Source organism: Coenobita brevimanus, chromosome 55 (assembly GCF_032717465.1).
Source record: "Coenobita brevimanus isolate Jiangsu-jjx chromosome 55, ASM3271746v2, whole genome shotgun sequence".
Taxonomy (NCBI): domain Eukaryota; kingdom Metazoa; phylum Arthropoda; class Malacostraca; order Decapoda; family Coenobitidae; genus Coenobita; species Coenobita brevimanus.
In genome coordinates, this window is record NC_137008.1 from 57,268,036 (window position 1) to 57,286,107 (window position 18,072).

At 39.4% G+C, this 18,072-nt stretch overlaps 2 protein-coding genes across 2 annotated transcripts in view; both read right to left on the reverse strand.

Moving 5' to 3' along the window:
• The window catches only part of LOC145401329 (EF-hand domain-containing family member C2-like), a 36,052-nt gene extending 26,760 nt beyond the window's left edge, over positions 1-9,292 (reverse strand). The window contains exons 1-2 of the mRNA XM_080273654.1: positions 9,281-9,292; positions 542-680 (exon numbers count right to left, since the gene is read on the reverse strand). Of these exons, the coding sequence (XP_080129780.1) occupies positions 542-680; positions 9,281-9,292 (151 nt within the window). The remainder of the gene's footprint in view (positions 1-541; positions 681-9,280) is intronic.
• Positions 9,293-10,572: 1,280 nt separating this feature from the next.
• On the reverse strand, positions 10,573-11,333 carry LOC145401399 (histone H5-like). Its single transcript, XM_080273737.1, has one exon. It carries the CDS (start codon positions 11,283-11,285, stop codon positions 10,743-10,745), a length of 543 nt encoding a protein of 180 aa, XP_080129863.1. The 5' UTR covers positions 11,286-11,333; the 3' UTR covers positions 10,573-10,742.
• Between the last annotated feature and the right edge of the window lie 6,739 nt (positions 11,334-18,072).

Consider the following 18,072-nt stretch of genomic DNA (forward strand, 5'->3'; position numbering starts at 1 on the left):
TCATTAATAAAGTACTGAAGTAAAATCAGTGTTATTTTTAGTGATAATTATAGCGCCGGTTACTGCCGAAGTGATTAGCGATGAAGGTATGGCTACGATACTTTATACAGTAATAATGACTTCAGCTGGTGGGGCTAATTCCAACTCCTTTAGTCCGATTAGGTATTTTCAAATTCTTGATATCTGACAGCTGCATTGGACTTGATGATTTTTCGAACTACAGGAGTTGGATATATCTGCATCAACCCCTTCACTGCTAGAGGCCTGTCCTGAATTGACTAAAATCATCTAAAATTAGCAAGAATCAAATAGAAAATGCGTCATCGAAGTGAAAATACTGAGAACAGAGCTTATGACACTATAATACTCTCATGCTCCTGTGACTCACTATCAGAGGGACAAAAGTCGTCTAGCATTAGCTGCAATATCAGAAAAAACGCAGTTAACCACGTAGCAAGAACATGTAAGCTACTTTTTGTTTCACTTCCGCCCGAATCAGATCTTGCCTCTTTGCTGAAATATGAAAAGCACTTCTACCAACCCTGCACTCCACCCGCGTTGTGTGTGGGCGTCTCAACCACCCTGATGGTGTCGTCCTCCAGGTAGTAGTAGATTCGAACAGTCCTCCTCCCCACGCCACCTCCCTCGTCCTCCACCTCCACCGCCCCGAAGCAAAGGATCTGCACGTGTATTCATAGACGTTCTAGGGCTTAACGTTGAGCAGAGACCATATGAATATAGTTTTAATTCATACAGCAACCAAGCACTTCATAACCTATAATTCTGACATTCACACCTACCGAACACTTCACACGGATTTCAAACACTTCACAACCTATACTTTAACTTGTACAGCTACAAAACACTTCACAACCTATACTTTTAACTTATACACCTACCAAACGCTTCACCTTATACTCTTTACTTGTACAGTTACAAAATACTTCACAACCTATACTTCTTACTTATACAGCTACCAAACACCTCATAACCTTATACTTTTAACTTTTACAGCTGCCAAACATTTCACAACCTACACTTTTAAATCATACACCTACCACACACTTCAGCCTGTACTTTTTTAATATACACAGATACCAAACACTTCTCCATCCATACACTTAATACGGCTGCCAAACAATTCACAACCTATCTAGAATGCTTAATGACGGGAAAATGCGACAAATATTATTCATGAAAATATTTAAACTGATACTCCTACGTCATAAAACTGATTAAGATCTTTTGTAAATACTTCACCTGGGGTCGGCGGGATACGATTATGGTCGGGCCGATTCACATTTGGGATCTATTTCGCTTTGTAACATGGATCTGTTTTGCAGGAAGGGTAAGTGACGTGAGGTTTGCGCGTTCCACTTTCCTTTGCGATCCTGATAAATAGTCTTGATTACAACACGAAAAATAAGATTGTGAAACCAAGCCTTTTTTTTGCAGTCTTCGTACGCACCTTTTAGACACTGTACTAATCTAAATACACATTTAAAGATACATCAAAGGATACATCATGCTACAAATGAGTTACTCGTGCATCACATTGCATCTAAAGTCGACGAAGACTTGACTCCTCGTCACCTACATTGGTTCTGGCAACGGCATAAATCATTTTCCTGTTGTCAGTTGTATTTCGTCTAGGAGTGGCCTTTCGTTGTCTGTTACTGGCCAGTTCATCCGCATGAATACAGTATCTATCGTACCTACCCTGTAGAAAAAAAAAAAAAAAAAAAAAAAAAAATTAAATGCTTTCTACAATTTCCATTATCCCCCTTCAATGAGACTTTTCTTCAGCCATAAATTTATTAATCATAAGAATTCACGTAATGAAGGAATTTTTCGGGTACGATACTTTTTTCTGTCTCGAATTTAAATCGCTCGCTTCATGTTACCAATAGTTTGATACGGTCCACATTAAATACAAATAAGTACGCAAATTAGTAACATTACAGCTATAATGTCTCCCTCGGCCTTATATAGGCTAATCATCCAACTTTTTTTCAGCAGCGTAGGGATCCAGGGCTAGTCAACTCAGTCCCGACATTTAAGGCGAGTGTGACCAACTAAATTATGTGGGAAAATCAGACCTCGACTGATAACCTTAGCTCAAGGGTCTAACTCTGATAAAACCACTATAATTTATCTAATCATATGAGTGGCTGCACTTGACACAGCATCATACTGTAATTAGTCGTCTTCCATAGGCGAGGTCTAGTACTTAATATAAACCACTTAAATTCAGTATTCATATATTTAGTGTCGCGTTATATTCTGATACAACGGCCAACATAAACCACTTAAATGCAATAATCATATATTTATTGTCGCGTCATCATAATCTTGGCGGCATAGGAGGCTCTTCCCATGCTATTTGTTTTGCATATTACACCCGGGTTATTCTCTTGTATGCTGTTCACTTTTTACGTAATGAGACTTCACCAGTAACAGACAGATAAACAGATATATCAGATCAATCGCCGAGGATAAGGTACACTATATCTAAATCCTATGAGAGGACTGACCAACGCCATGTACCGAATCCAGAAACGTTCTTTCTTGTAGTTTCCGGCAATTTCATTCAGCTTAGCAAGGGTCTCTCGCATTAAAAATAATAATAATAATAATAATAATAATAATAATAATGATGATGATGGTGATGATTATCTAACGTCATTAGTTCGCCAAATGCCCAAAAATATTATTTTAAAAATCGTATGGAGATGGCAAGAATGAAATTAAATATTTGTCTTGGAATTGCAGGGGTTGAAACAAAACGCCTCGTTGTGTCCCCCAGCTCTTCTGAAACGTGAACCCAGTGGACTGCAGGCTTGAGCTGAACTTCTGTTGCAGTCTACCACCCTCCTTTCGAGGGGGTAGGGAAGAAGTTGACGGATGTTTATACAACCAGGCAGTTCAGCCGCTTGGTTACATCGGTGCCACCACATGAGGGCATCCATCTCCAGCACCCAAAAGGTCTTACTCTCATATTAACAACTTCAATCCAGAGACATTTTTATTATCTCTAGGCAATTTTATTGACGTCTGAAAAGATATCTGGTGGTGAAAAAATTAATGGTTATATCCAACCCCTCCAGCACTATCCTAAGCTGAATTATTCGTCATGAGTTAGCAAGAATGAAATAAAGATGTCCTCGAGTGAACAAGGTAACCCACTTCAGGATCACCTGGTTTATTATTGTTACCACCAAACTATATTATTCAGCGGTGAAGAACTGCAGGAATCGGACACAGTCATCCTTAACCCCTTCACAAGTAGCAGTCTGTCCCAAGTTAGATCCGTGTAGCAAGAATGAAACTTTCAAATACATCACCAGCTTCAAGAGGTTAAGGTGAAGGTGAATTTTATTACGCTAAAATAATGATGATGATGATGATGATGATGGTGATGATGATGATAATAATAATAATAATAATAATAATAATAATAATAATAATGATGATGATGCTAGTCATTCTGGATGGAAAAAGAGGTTTCGTCACACCTTTTTCATAGCAATTTATTTTACCACACCTTAAGTCTCATGTTATTTATATCGTTACAATATCGACACAGTTTGCTTTAGTAACACACGAAAGGACAGAGGTGTAACTTGCAGAATAAATCGCTAGGAAAGAGGCGTTCAGAAATTTCCACCCCCACTTAGGGGACAGCTTACTGATCATATTCTTAGTCGCTCTGATAAAATAATCTCATACTACTAACTGATTTTTTCTGCCAGTTGCTGTATTCCTGTATTTTCTCTTTTTTTCTGACTGACGCGAATGATGATATTAAAACGATATTGTAAGAGGGAATTTGAGATGTATTACGCAAAATAAATCGAAAAGAAACAGGTGCTAAGAAGTCTCCTGTGGAACGAGTACAACAAAATGTAATCAGGGAAACTCAGATACTGCCATACTGTAAGATAACACTGATAAGGAAGCATATCGCGTTTTTCTTTCAAGGTTTACAGGGACCCTTTTTTTTTTTTTTCTTTCCCCACCAGATAGTTGAAGATTAAGTGCTTAAAGCTGATTACAATTTGACATCATTTCTCCCGGCACGAGACGATCTGCTGATAAAAAGAAACCAATTAGATACAGCTGGATCTTTTTTATATATTTTCTCTGTACGATTTAATATTCAGGAAAAAGTTAACCCCTTCACTACGAGCCATATGTTTTTTCGTGCTATCTCCAGACGATTTTATTCAGCGTGTGAGACTTCTAACTGGAGAGGTTTATCAAGCCTATTTTCACCCTTTCATTACTAGCCATTTGTTATATTCCTCATACCTCCAAGGTTACTAAGCTTGGGAGACTTCAGACTGAGATGAAATACTACCTTCACTTAGCCCTTCACTACACGGTCTCCCCGAAGCTGGATAAAATCGTCTGGAGGCATCAAAAATAAAATACTACGCCATCCGAATAACCTTTCACTGCTACGGACATACCAGGGTGTTTTAATCAGGCTAATGGTTTTTATTAAGCACAGGGAATTTCATGTAGTCCAGAGGTTAATCCTGAGTTTTCTAACCATATGACCACTAGCATTACCCTCAAGTGAACAAAATCGTCCTTACCGTCAGCTGAACAAAATCGTCCTTATCCTCAGTTGAACAAAATCGTCCTTATCCACAGCTGAACAAAATCGTCCTTATCCGCAGCTGAACAAAATCGTCCTTACCCTCAGACGAACAAAATCGTCCTTACCCTCAGATGAAAAAATTCGTCCTTATATGCAGCTGAACAAAATCGTCCTTATCTGCAGATGAACAATATTGTAACCCTCAGCTGAACAAAATCATTTAACCTTCATCTGAACAAAATCGTACTTCCTTACCCTCAGCTGAATAAAACCAGTATAACCCTCAGCAGAACGAAATCATTATAACCCTCAGCAAAAAAAAATCCTTACCCTCAGCAGAAAAAACCCCTTACCCTCAACAGAAAAAATCGTCCTTACCCTCAGCTGAATAAAATCGTCCTTACTCTCAGCTGAACAAAATCGTTATTACTCTCAGCTGAACAAAATCGTCCTTCCCCTCAACAGATAATTATCCTTATCATCAGCAGAAAATCTCCTTTACCCTTTGCAGAAAAAATCCTTACCCTCAGAAAAAAATCGTCCTTACCCCCAGAAAAAATTGTCCTTACCCTCGTTAAAAAAAAAAAAAAAAAAATCGTCCTTCCCCTCAGCTGAACAAAACAGTCTTTACCATCAGCAGAATAAAATAATTCTGGGGTAGCCTAGGTAAATTTCATGTAATGTGTCAACAGAGGAATAACACACTCAGCTAGAAGTAATATCTCTGTTGAATAAACTCGTCTGTCGTGAAGTGGAATCAAATCGTCTGGTGTTAACAAGAATCATACCTACCTAATTTGGCCCAGATTTTCATCCTTTTACAGTTAGCTTTTTTCAAGTTCTCCGTGACTAGCATCATATTCTAATCTTTTGTTATATTTCGGCATTCAAGGAGACACGGCAATTTAAGACCAAGTTGAGTAAAAGGAGTACAGATGACCAGACCATGGAATAAATGGCGACAGTATAAACGCGCAGGCTCTTATGACGGGTGGATAAAATCGACCGGCGTTAACTGGGACAGAGTACTAAAACTGCCTCGACCACGAGTGGATTAACAAAGGTGGGGAGGGTCAGTGGAGACGATACGATCAAGAATTTATAACCAGTTTAAATAACTCAGTACCAGTTAACTAAAATCACACACTGCTTTATGTACGTCTCTTTCCATCTGTTTGTATATCTATTTGCCTGTCTATTTTTGCCACTTTAACATACACTGATTTTGTTAGGCGTCTAGCTGCATGAGTAAAGACATGCGTATCCAGGCAATCTTGAGAGAGAGAGAGAGAGAGAGAGAGAGAGAGAGAGAGAGAGAGAGAGAAAGGGGGGGGTCCCGGGATTATCAGTTCGCCTCATGATAACACCTTCACTTCCAGAGGTTTCTCCCAGTCGAATAACATCACCAGAGTTTCTCAAATTTTGGATAAGTTTAGAGATCAAGAAAAAAGCGAAAAATACGTCATCGGACTGAAGGCATATAAACAGCTTTAAAGTAGGGCCTGCTGAGACAGATGAGAACGGCAGTGCTTTAGTGGACATTTGTCCCGGAAGGGGGTTGGTGATAGCCAGTACCCTCATCAGGCACAAAATGATTCACATGTATACATGGCGAGTGATGAGAAGGGTGGATGGTGAACTGAATGAAAGAAAGGCAATGACTGATTATGTGTGTGTGGATGAAAGGATGCGAAGATGTGTAATGGATGCAAGAGCATATAGAGGTTGGGGGAGTGGACTTTCTGACCACCACTTGGTGGTGGTCAGAATCACGGTCCAAGTAAAATGGAGAAATAGAAGAAGGAAAGGACGGGAGGAAGGAGTATGTGCAAGGAGAGTGGAAAGGTTACAAGAGGATGAGAAAAAGGCAGAATAAAAGAAAGAAGGGGAGGAACAATTGGGTAAATATGAATGGGGAACGTGGAAGATGTGTGCAAGATATTCACAGAAGAAATATGTGCAGCATATGAGGTGGTGTGGGGGGAGACGAGAAGACAAAGGGGGGTGCAAGGAACAGCATGGTGGAATGAAGAGGTGAGACAGACTGTGGCACAATAGAAAAAAGCATACAATGAATGGATGAGAAATAGGGGCGTGGAAGAAGTTGAGAGGCGGAAGAGAGAGTTACATTAGTAAGAGGGAGTAAGAAGAGAGTGGATGAGGAATTTGGAAGGAATTTGAGTGTCAAGTGGAGGAAATGTAAGAAAATGTTCTGAAAAGAGGTAAAGAGAGTCAGACAGGGTGGCAGTGAAGTTAGTAGGGGAGTGAAAGACAAAAATGGTAGATTAATAGTTGAGAAAGGAGAAAAAACGAGCAGATGGAGAGAACACTTTAATGAATTGTTGAATATAGAGAATGAAAGTAATGCTAGTATAAGTGGCTGGGGAATGGCTGGGAGAAGGAGGGAGGTGAGAAGACAGGAAGAAATCAGTAGGATGGAAGTTGTGGAAGCAATGAAGAAAGTCAAAATGGGGAAAGCCCCAGGAATTGATGGAGTGTGTGTAGAATGGATGTGGAAGATGTGCAGATTGGCCTGGGAGGAAGGTAAGGTCCCAGAGGATTGGAAGTCAGGTATAATTATTCCCTTGTACAAAGGAAAAGGGGAAAAAGAAGTGTGTGTTAATCATAGGGGCATTTGTCTTCTTAGTGTAATAGGAAAAGTATATGGTAGGATACTTATTGACAGAGTTAGGGAAATAACAGAGGAATTAGTTGGAGAAGAACAGGGAGACTTTTGGAAGGGAAGAGGTTGTGTAGATCAGATATTCATTCTTATACCTTTAGTGGAAAAGTTTCTAGAGAAGGGAAAGACGTTGTACGTGGCCTTCATGGATTTGGAGAAAGCATATGACAGGGTGGATAGACAAGGATCGTGGAAAGTATTAAGAATATAATTATGGAGTAGATGGGAAGTTGTTGAATGCTGTGAAGAGTATGCATGAGGATGCTAAGGCTGCAGTGCATATGGATAGTGAACTGAGTGAGCTTTTCTATTTGAAGGTTGGGTTGAAACTGGGATGTGTCATGTCTCCATGGTTGTTGAATCTGTATATGGATGGGGTTATAAAAGAGATACAAGGTAGGGCAGTGGATGTTGGAATGGCCTTAATGAGAGAGGGCAGTGTTTGGAAACTCCCTGTACTGTTGTTTGCAGATGATAATGTGTTGTCAACTGAAGACGAAGGGGAGCTGCAAGGCTTGGTGGTTGAGTTTAGGAGAGTGTGTAAGAAACAGAATCTAAAGATGAATCTGCATGGGAAGAGTAAAGTTATGGTCTTCGAGAGGAGGTGAACTCAGTGAATATACAGTGAGGTTGAATGATGATGAAATGGAAAATGTGAGTACGTTTAAGTACTTGGGTAGTGTGATATGTAAGGATGGAAGTTAGGAGGGTGAAGCGCTTGAAAGTGTACAACAAGGAAGAAAGGTTGCTGGTTCCTTGAAGGCAGTGATAAGAAATGGAAGTGAGCATGGACGTGAAAAAGTTATTATATGACAGTATTGAGATACCAAGTCAAACACATGGAATTGAAGCTTGGACGTTGTTAGAGGGACACAAGTCAAGAGTGAAAGCAGTGGAAACGAGTTATTTGAGAGGAGCCTGTGGAGTCACATAGAGAGACAAACTGACAAATGAGGATGTGTAAGAGCGTTGTGGTGTGGATGTGGATGTGACAGGAAGCGTTAGGAGAAACACACTGAGGTGGTTTGGCCATGTGGAGAGGATGGAGAGTAAGAGACTGACAAGGAGAGTGTGAGTAAGGTGAAGAGGAAGAGAGGGAGGGGAAGGCCAAGGATGAAATGGAGAGATGGAGTGGAGAGGTATATGAGAGAGGGGGGTGTGAACTGGGAGCAGGGCAGTGAAATGGCAGAGGACAGGGTGACGTGGAGGCGATTTGTTTGTGGCCACCCAATATAAGGGATTAAGGTGTCTGCCAATAGACAGATAGATAGAAGTAGGGCAGACAACTTTACTCCTAAGGTCGTATTGTAAAAGGGTTTGTTGAAATCCTAACACTTCTGTGGTTATTTTTTCTGGCATCACACAAATATCCTCTTTAAGTTTATCTAGTTAAAAGAGTGTTTACTTAAAAGTAAGTCGAAAATAAAACGCTACAAACAGCATGCAAGGGAATGGTTCAATAACATCAAATAAATCGCAAACGGTAAGTGCCAAGGTCTCTCTCGCTACAAATAATAATAATAATAATAATAATAATAATAATTTATAAATACTATACTTCTCATCATGGCAAAGTTGATTGATTTTACTTAGTAATATAATGCTTTTCTCATAATATATAACCCTTAAGTCTTGAAGAGCAGAGATGCATGTAGATTAAAATATAATGGGGACCATAAATTTGCCGACGTTCCCGTCAGATGGGTGCCCAAAAGCTACTATTCTCCTACGGTAAGAGGTTGCTAAATCGCATCGTGGTAACCAGAATATAGCTTGTCCTAAAGAAATACTACTCAGTAACTTACTCCGTACAAGTGATCCAGGTATCCTTAATCCCTGCATTTATAAAATCCATTACGTGGTTAAATTTGTCACTGTACTGGTAGGTTGAATAGTTTTGATTCAGCATTTTCAGTAACTGAATTACAGCTCACTGTTGACAAGAGTAATTACATACAAAAAAAAAAAGGCAAATATTTATCCAAACTTACCTTGTCTCCCATGATTAAACAAGCCAGTCACGAATGTCTAAGCTAAATAGGAAGCTGGAGAAATGTACACTGCTAATTTAGAGTCCACGTTCACGTTGCCATAGCAACGTTTATTTACACCAGTTTTCTGTAATCCTCATACACCCGTTTTCTTCCTCTCTAGAGAACTGACTCAAATATTGATAGCCAATCATTATCTTGCCTACATGTCCATAAAATACTTAGGATTATTAGTTGCAAGCTGTTGTTTGTGACAGCATACAAACCTTGCGAAGTTTCATTTCTCGACAACACAAGGTTCATTTAGGCAGAGTATTGATTATTTAGATCACATCCATTGTTAGGTGACGAACCGAGGCATCACTCCCAAAATGCAGAATGATCAACATCCCTTTTGCTCCAATGTCATTCTCGGTATATACTGCATGTTCCTCTTTACAATCATCGTGGTATTACGTGCATGTACGTTTAACAAATATCGTTAGCTGGTACAGTTTGTGTAAAATTGTTTCAGCCATTTCAACTCAACCCATGTCACTAACCAATGTTTCCCCATTTTACGTATAGCAATAGCTTCCTACCTTTCAACGTCAGCACTTGCCAATATTCATCTCTAAAGGATTTATGTACTATTATTATTATTACGTGGCAGTTCCGTTATTCAGCATACTATTTTTCCTTCCTCAGCTTTGCCAACCCTATTGTAGATTATCATGCTCTGAATTCCCAATATTCTTATAGCCCATTTCCATTTCCCCACCCCCTCCTCCCAATTTTTTTTTTCCCGATAACCACTGCTTTTAATGACCAAATTACATCCCGAAGTACCCAAAGTAGACAGCTCAACACTGTAGATCCCCTACTGCCAAGCTTTATATATAGATTTCTCAATGTCCACTACTTAGACTTGCATGTTCATCAGTTAACCACTCTAGTTTTCTCAAATTTCATTTCACTAGTTCTCCTTCCTCATCTTTCCCAACCCATCAATGTAGATAAGGTATCGTACTCTATTCACCGTTCCCTTACAGCCTCCCCCCCCCCCTTCAAAATCTTATGCATCCATTGCTCTGAAAACCCAATTTTCATCGCAGACACAAATTTATAATTCAATTTCCCAAACTTGTATTTCAGCTTCCCCAATACCCAGTTCTTCAATGTTCATCAGTCAACCAGTTTTCATTTCATTAAATAACCAATGTTCGTTTTATTTTTCAATACCCGTGTTGCATTCACCTTTTCAACTATTCCCAGTACCAGTCCTTAATCACATGGAGAAAGAAACAAAGATATATATAAAAACTCTAGAATATTTATATATATATTATATACAAAGAAGACTCTTGCATAAGAAAATTTTCAGGTACAATATAATTTACTTAAAACTAAACACTTCTTACAGAAGTAATATAGGTCGCACCTAGAGATGCCGCTAACACCTAAACTTGGTCTTGCTCGTCATCTACTTCTTGGCAGCGGGCTTCTTGGCAGCCTTCTTCGGCGCGGGCTTCTTGGCTACGGGCTTCTTCGCGGCCTTCTTAGCTGCCTTCTTGGGAGTCTTCTTGGCAGCAGGTTTCTTGGCGGCCTTCTTAACAGCAGGCTTCTTAGCGGCCTTCTTCGCAGCAGGCTTCTTAGCGGCTTTCTTGGCAGCTGGCTTCTTGGCTGCAGGCTTCTTGACCTTCTTGGCTGCTGGCTTCTCATCCTTGACGAGCTTGAAAGACCCAGATGCACCAGCTCCCTTAACCTGCTTCAGGGCACCAGATGACACTCCCTTCTTCAGCGCAAGTTTGAGACTTGCACCAGCCTTCTTCTCGTCACCAATCTTGTAATGAGCCACGATATATTTCAAGATAGCCTGGCGGGAAGACCCAGAGCGCTCGTTCAAAGCCTTGACTGCGGCGGCAATCATGACAGCGTAAGCAGGATGAGTGGGCTTAGGAGCAGGCTTCTTTGCCTTGGTGGCCTTCTTGGCAGGAGCAGGGGCAGCAGCAGCAGCGTCAGCCATGGCGTTGGTCTATTGATATGGAGAGGTTGGTGCAAGTGATGTATTTACTGCTCGGAGGCTAGTGAGCGAATGATGTCTCACGCTGCCTCGACGGAACTTATATGCGGGTGGTGCGGACGCAAAAGTACCAGCGTAAACATGAACACTCGTTTTCGTTCGAAGTTGATCGGGGCTCGCGACCATTTGTGTTTGTTAACTTACTTCCATGGGATGCCACAGCCTTCAGAATCATTTGTTTTGTATAATTTTGCACTGTATCAGTAGAATATAGATTCAGCTACAATTCTGTAACAGATCTTACGAAGTGCGATGCAGTTGCACTGAGAAATCATCGTATATACGAGAGCAAGTCGAATACGAAACTGTACTTCGGCTTATTTAAGGCTTTATATCTCCTATATATGCATGTTAACTACCATAATCTATATATAATTCGATAGGAGAAGTATTTGTGGTCCGAACTATACTAGTGAATAAGCACTGTGACCCACTGACTTAGTATAATAAATGAGAGAATTTAGATGAACAAACACAAACTGCACCTCTCGCGGCCATGTCTCCAGATTACATGAGTAAGTCTTACTCATTTTTCTCTCAATATAAACTTAACTAAGGCTTGAAATGGATAGTGTATGAACTCAGAACAATTCTATAGGTAACTGTAGTGCATAAATCATACAACTTTGAGCCAGGGATGGAGAAAAAAAGACATTTTTAGCCTGATCTCATCGAGTTACTCCCTGGCTAGAGAGGTTGAAAATGGAGCGGTCATGGAGGTCGGAGTGTGCCAGAGTAATCTTACCTTTAATAATATTAATTGATTACTTGACTTTGATTTCATTTTGAGAATCAGTGACAATCTTCACTGTAAGACGAAATCCTTATGTAACGGCACTGTGTCAAAGAAGTGATGAGGGAAATGAGATATATAACAGGGAAGTATAGGACCCCTAGCTTCATCAGTTTGCAATGGCTTTTTCATTTGCAGACAAAAACTCCAGCTTTTGCATTATTCTGGCCTACCTATGCTAATGCATCAAGATAACCATATCGGTGGACTAGTTCATGAGAAACTTCTATTGATGAACATAGCAGAAGCAAACCTAGGTATTAGGCTGCAGGATACAGCCTACTTTGTCCCTATAGAGTAACGGTTTCCTAACCTAGGTAACAACTTATATGGTTATCATTATTATACTGTCATACATGCCTCAGTAACTTTCGTAGACCTGGATACTGTAGGCTAGGTTAAGTTCTCTATGAATTCTTAAGTACCTTCACCACATGCCATATTTGGTGATACAGAATATGAACATACTATTGTCCACGAAGTGCACACACCAGATCATGTCATTCTTCATCACAGTTTAGGATGAAAGCTTCCATGTTGTATAGCAGCAGATACAATACAGTAATAAATTTTTTCACTGGAAATGTTTCTACAAACACTTCACTATTTATAGGCCTACTATTTGTCTGCTAGAATTATACTCATGTTGCATCGATTACCCTCATCGATTCCATAACATCTTTTTCCACATTATTAAATGCTATATACATACCGAGACATGGAGCGGGAGGAGTTAGGATTCATTGTCCTCATTGCTACGGAACATTCTTGAGCTGATTAAAATTAACTAGCAGAAGTTTACGAAAAAACGTCATCGTACTGAAAGGCTAAAATACTGTTGAATATACCGAAGAATATATTGGTTTATTTCTTATTTTGTCCCATTCTCATTAATTTTGCATTGTACTAGTATGGCCAGGTAAATTGATGTGACACCGAAAACTGCAGTTAACTTTCGTATTTGCTTTTCTAACTAGATTTTGTTTAGCTTTTACTGTAGTTTCTATTCTTTGTTCTGCAGTAATTTGTTTTTTTGTCGTCTTCAGATGGTTATATCAGCTTTCCAGTTTTGGTCTTCCTATTCTAGCTATTTGTACTGTAGTTTTTTTAATCGCTTCATTACGAGGAGTCTTTCGTAAGTTGAATGAAATCGTCTGGGATTATCAAGAATAAAACACGGTCCATCCTTTTGCACAGCGTTGTAATCCCTTCACTGTACGGGGTGAACACAATCGTCTGACAGTAGTGAGAATGAAAATCTGCCCCCACCTCACTATGAAGGATTTCTCTAAATTATAATTATTTTAACTGGCTCTTCACACAAAAATGATAAGTTATAAGTTTCATCGTACTGAAGTGATTAAATTATGTATAATGATTCTGTGTATACATAATCCAATCACTTCAGACGCCTTAATATCGACAGGGGTGGCCACAAACAAATCCCCTCCACGTCGTCCTGTTCCCCGCCATTTCGCCACCGTCCCCCAGCTCACACACCCTTTTCTCACGTATAATGGTAATTACAGGATATGAATTATTATTATTATTATTAGTAGTAGTAGTAGTAGTAGTACCGTTATTATTTATTTACCACTACCACCACCATCATCATGTTTCCAGCATAAATCGGATGGGTACTAAAAACTGACTGATTTTTAATAATAATAATAATAATAATACGAGGAAAGTACGTGTCCGTCATGGTATAGAATTTTTTTTTTTCTAGGTAACCAGCAGCTGTGCCGACGCTCTGCCTCTGCCCCTGGTATTATTATTGACCGTGATCGTGAGAGCCGCCCTGCCCCACACCAGCTGGTATGATCATCTACCTCATCTGATAGGAAAATTATGCGCGCTTTCGGTATGAGTCTTGGTATGTCTCCTAGAATCCCATAGTATAACACTATCTTTGAATTTATATAACTGAAAGTACTGACTGGTATTATTATACTGATCGTGAAAGCAGTCCTGCCCACCACCGCGATATAATCAGCTGCCTCTTGGTAATAACGTGATGTACTCTTTGTTATTTGTGGTATATTATTACAAAGTACTGGTATTGTATCAGTGGTAAGAGGATGAGCATGGCCCCACACCAGCATGTATTATCAGAAGCCTCTCCTGGTATGAAAATTATTCAGCGCTTCTGTTTTTAGTCCTTGCAGAAGTATTCTAGAAATTATTTGAAAGTATCGATATTATACTGATAGTAAAAGCAGTACCAAACCAGCTGGTATAACCATCTGCCTTTTCTGGTTTCAAAATGATGCTGAGTTTCTGGTTTGAATCTTGGCGTGAGTCCTTAAAGAATAGATTGATCATGAGATGTCGTCTGACACCACCTGGTATAATCAATTGACTCCTGGCAATAAAATGATGCTGCATTTCTAGTGTGAATATTAGTATATGGTGAATTACTTTGAAAGCTGTACTATTACGTTGATCGGGGTAGTGCAGGCTCCACACCATTGGTATAACGAGATGCTTCTGGTGTTAAAAATGATGCTGTAGTCTAGACTGAGTATGCCCGATATTATACGGATTCCTGGTATGAGCATGGTATTATTTGACTATTGTTATATCTTAGTATATAGTATAATCTAGCAATTTACTAGTTTGATATGGTCATCTGGTATATCCTGATGACTCATGATCTGGTATATGGCTCTGGTATAGTGTGGCACGTGACTGATGCCTAGCGATCTGCTATGATACTGCTGGCTGTTACGTGCAATGATATGGCTGGTATGGCCTGGTATGATGTGGCTGTCGAGCATGTTCTGGTATGAATGGCTGGTATGACCTGGTAATTATTGCTGTTTAATATGTTGTGGTATAATGTCTCGTATGAGCCTGGTATAATGCAAACCTCCGGTAATACAAGTATTAATTGATGATATACCTGGTGGAATTTTGGTGTGATGACTGGTATCTTACTAGTGTTCTTGGCTTTATTTGGTAGAGATTTTTCGTATCCTCAAGAAATGGGTATGAACGTGGTATTATTTCGATGTTTATGAATTTGGTATTTTATTTGCATTGGTGTAAAGTACTGTGCTATATACTAGTCTTAAATAGTTACGGTTAGGATATTTAGAAATGGTTATTAAAGGTGAACGTAAGAACATACTGTCATAATCATGTCTAATTCACTGTATTTCCGTAGTAGTATCTATTTTTTTTTTATATACAATTCGGATATCTTACGTGAATCAGGCGAGAACTACGAATTATCGATAATAATGATAAAAACTGTGAATTAGACTGGTACCTTGAAAGGTTTTATATGCCCCGACGAGCAGATATGAGTACTAATGTGAGGTGGCTGGTGTGAACTGATACGGGTATAGGATATCTCGTGCCTTGGTTTTCGGTCGTGTGAGCTGGCTGGTGTGAACTGGCCTAGGATATCAGAGTGCTGGTGTATGCAGTCATGTAAGCTTCATAGGTGTGAACTGGTTAGAATATATCGTGTTAACTGGTATATCTAGCCTAAAATAGTATAGCATATTAAAAGGCATAGCTATAATGGGTTAGTATACCTGGAACCTAGCTGAATTGACAATGATCATCTAGTGTGAGCAAGATAGATCTGACGATATAAAACTGACGCATATTTTTATTTGTGGTATATATGAGTTGGCATATCGGGTATAAACTGGTATATACGACTGTAGTGTAGGCAGTAAGATAAATCTATTGACGGTATTAAAAATGGGTTAATATATCTAGTGAGACGGTATATCTAGTTTGAACTGGTATACCAGCCTGTATGCCGGATATCTAGAAAGCCAATTGTAAGGTAGATGTGTTGGTATAATAGTCATACAGACAGGAAGGTGTCATGTTGGTTGGTATACCATTAACTTTGCATGAGCTGTGTTGAACGACTTTTGTATATCGATATTTTAGTGTGAATTCTATGTGGTGTACTGTAGTGTGAATTCAAAGTGGCGTAAAGTAGATATTTTAGTGAATTCAAAGTATTGTGGGTATTTTAGTATGAATTCATGATGCAGTTATTTTAGTATAAATTCAAAGGAGTGTCTGGTGTGAATTCAGAGTGTAGTATGCATTTTAAAGTGAATTCAGAGTGGTGATGCGAATTCAATGGTTCAGTTATTTACGTGCAAATTCAAAGTGGTATAAATATATTCGTGTAGGTATTGCAGGTTGAATTCAGTGTGCACTTTTGAATTCAGTGCAGATAATTTATTTGAAATTATTTTAGGCACTGTAGTGTGATTTCATTGTGTAACTATTTTCGTTTAAAGTGGGATACACAGATCAAGTATGGTACGATATTTTGGAGTGAATCCAAAACGGTGTGAGTTCAAGTAGCCCTGAAAACAGCAAGACCTGACTCACCTACATTACACCCGGGAGCTAAAATTAAGCCCTCGATGGCAGGTAGGGGGGCTCAACCTTAGACACTAGCCAAATCTATAACTCCCGCGTTGATTATATTTAAGCCTTTGAATCATCTCAGCAACTGGACCAGGTGAGGAAGGTATATGATGATTGTATGAATAATTTAAATATATATCGTCAGTTCTAGGGATAGTGGTAGTTACTTTCTTTTATGTAAACAATTGGATATTACATAAAAATAACTTTAAATGACTCATTCAGCTTTCACTTTTTTTTTTTTTTTTTTTTTTTAGGGGCAACATTTTTTTCGTGATATAAGTTCCATGAATTTTGCATTTCATCATTTACAAGTATCATCTATGAAACTTTAACTAGGTGAGCAGAAAAATGACTGCAGAGCAAACATAGTATAATTTATGACAGACAGCATTTGTTGTTGGTGTTTATAAACACCAAGAGGCTAGTGTAGACGTGGCAGACCGAACAGAGATTGAACTACGCGGGAGAGGCGGGTGAGGAGCCGGGGCTGGGAGGGAGTGACCGATGTGACAGGCAACATATACAAAATTATCCAGTACATCTCCAGTTTTTCCTATATTTAGCGCATCTTTTTGTGAGTGAAGATCATTCAAAAGACAGTGGTTGTGGCAAAATAAGTAACAATTACCGTGTGACTCCCAGCTTATGCAAAGTATTCTCAGAGCTATTGTTTTCGAAGTTATATGAAACATACGAAACCTTAAGGAAAAGTTGGTTCAGTTTTTGACATCGGGTTGGCGCGCGGCCAGACAACGGGTGGAGAAGGAGGGAAGGGGGGGAGACGCGCCAAGTTTGAATTTCAAGTGAGAGGAAAGCAAATGAAAAAAAAGCCCCTATCCTTTGGCATCACATTGTTATGGTGAGTTCGCATTAGAACTTTCGTATGGATAGTTGTTCTTTCTTAAAACATCATGTGTTTGAAAGATAATAGCATGTTAATGAATGTGCCACGTCTACTCTCTCGTCAAGCAGTGAGCTGGCAACGCTGTAGATACGCAAGGGGGTACTCACTCCGTGTGTTTGAACTCGCTGAGAGAGAGGGATGTGGGGGGGGGGGGGATAGGTGCCTTCGGATCATGTGGGGGATGAACGATGCTTGTTGCACACTTGCACACTTGCCTTCACCTTGGTAAAGTATTGCCTATAGCGGGAACTTGATGCTCCTTAACTTCACTCTACAACACATTTAGCAGCATCACTCAGGAGGGTTTTATTTTGCTCTGGTAGCTTGGATTTCCTTTGTTCGTAGCAGCATACGCAATAAAAAATCTGACGAAATCACAGTTCAGCTGAGAGGAACATTACGAAATAGGTTTTGTCTTGTTTTGTCAAAGTATATAAAATCACAGAATATTCTCGGTGAAAAGAATATGAAACATACGAGAGTACTGTAATTTGATGTCTTATGCTTCAAATTGACACTGCGTCATCAAGGAGCAGATAATATAAAAGTGGCGTGATGTAGGTATATTCACAGTATAATACTGCATGTATATATATTTTTTTTTCGGCACTGTATGGAGT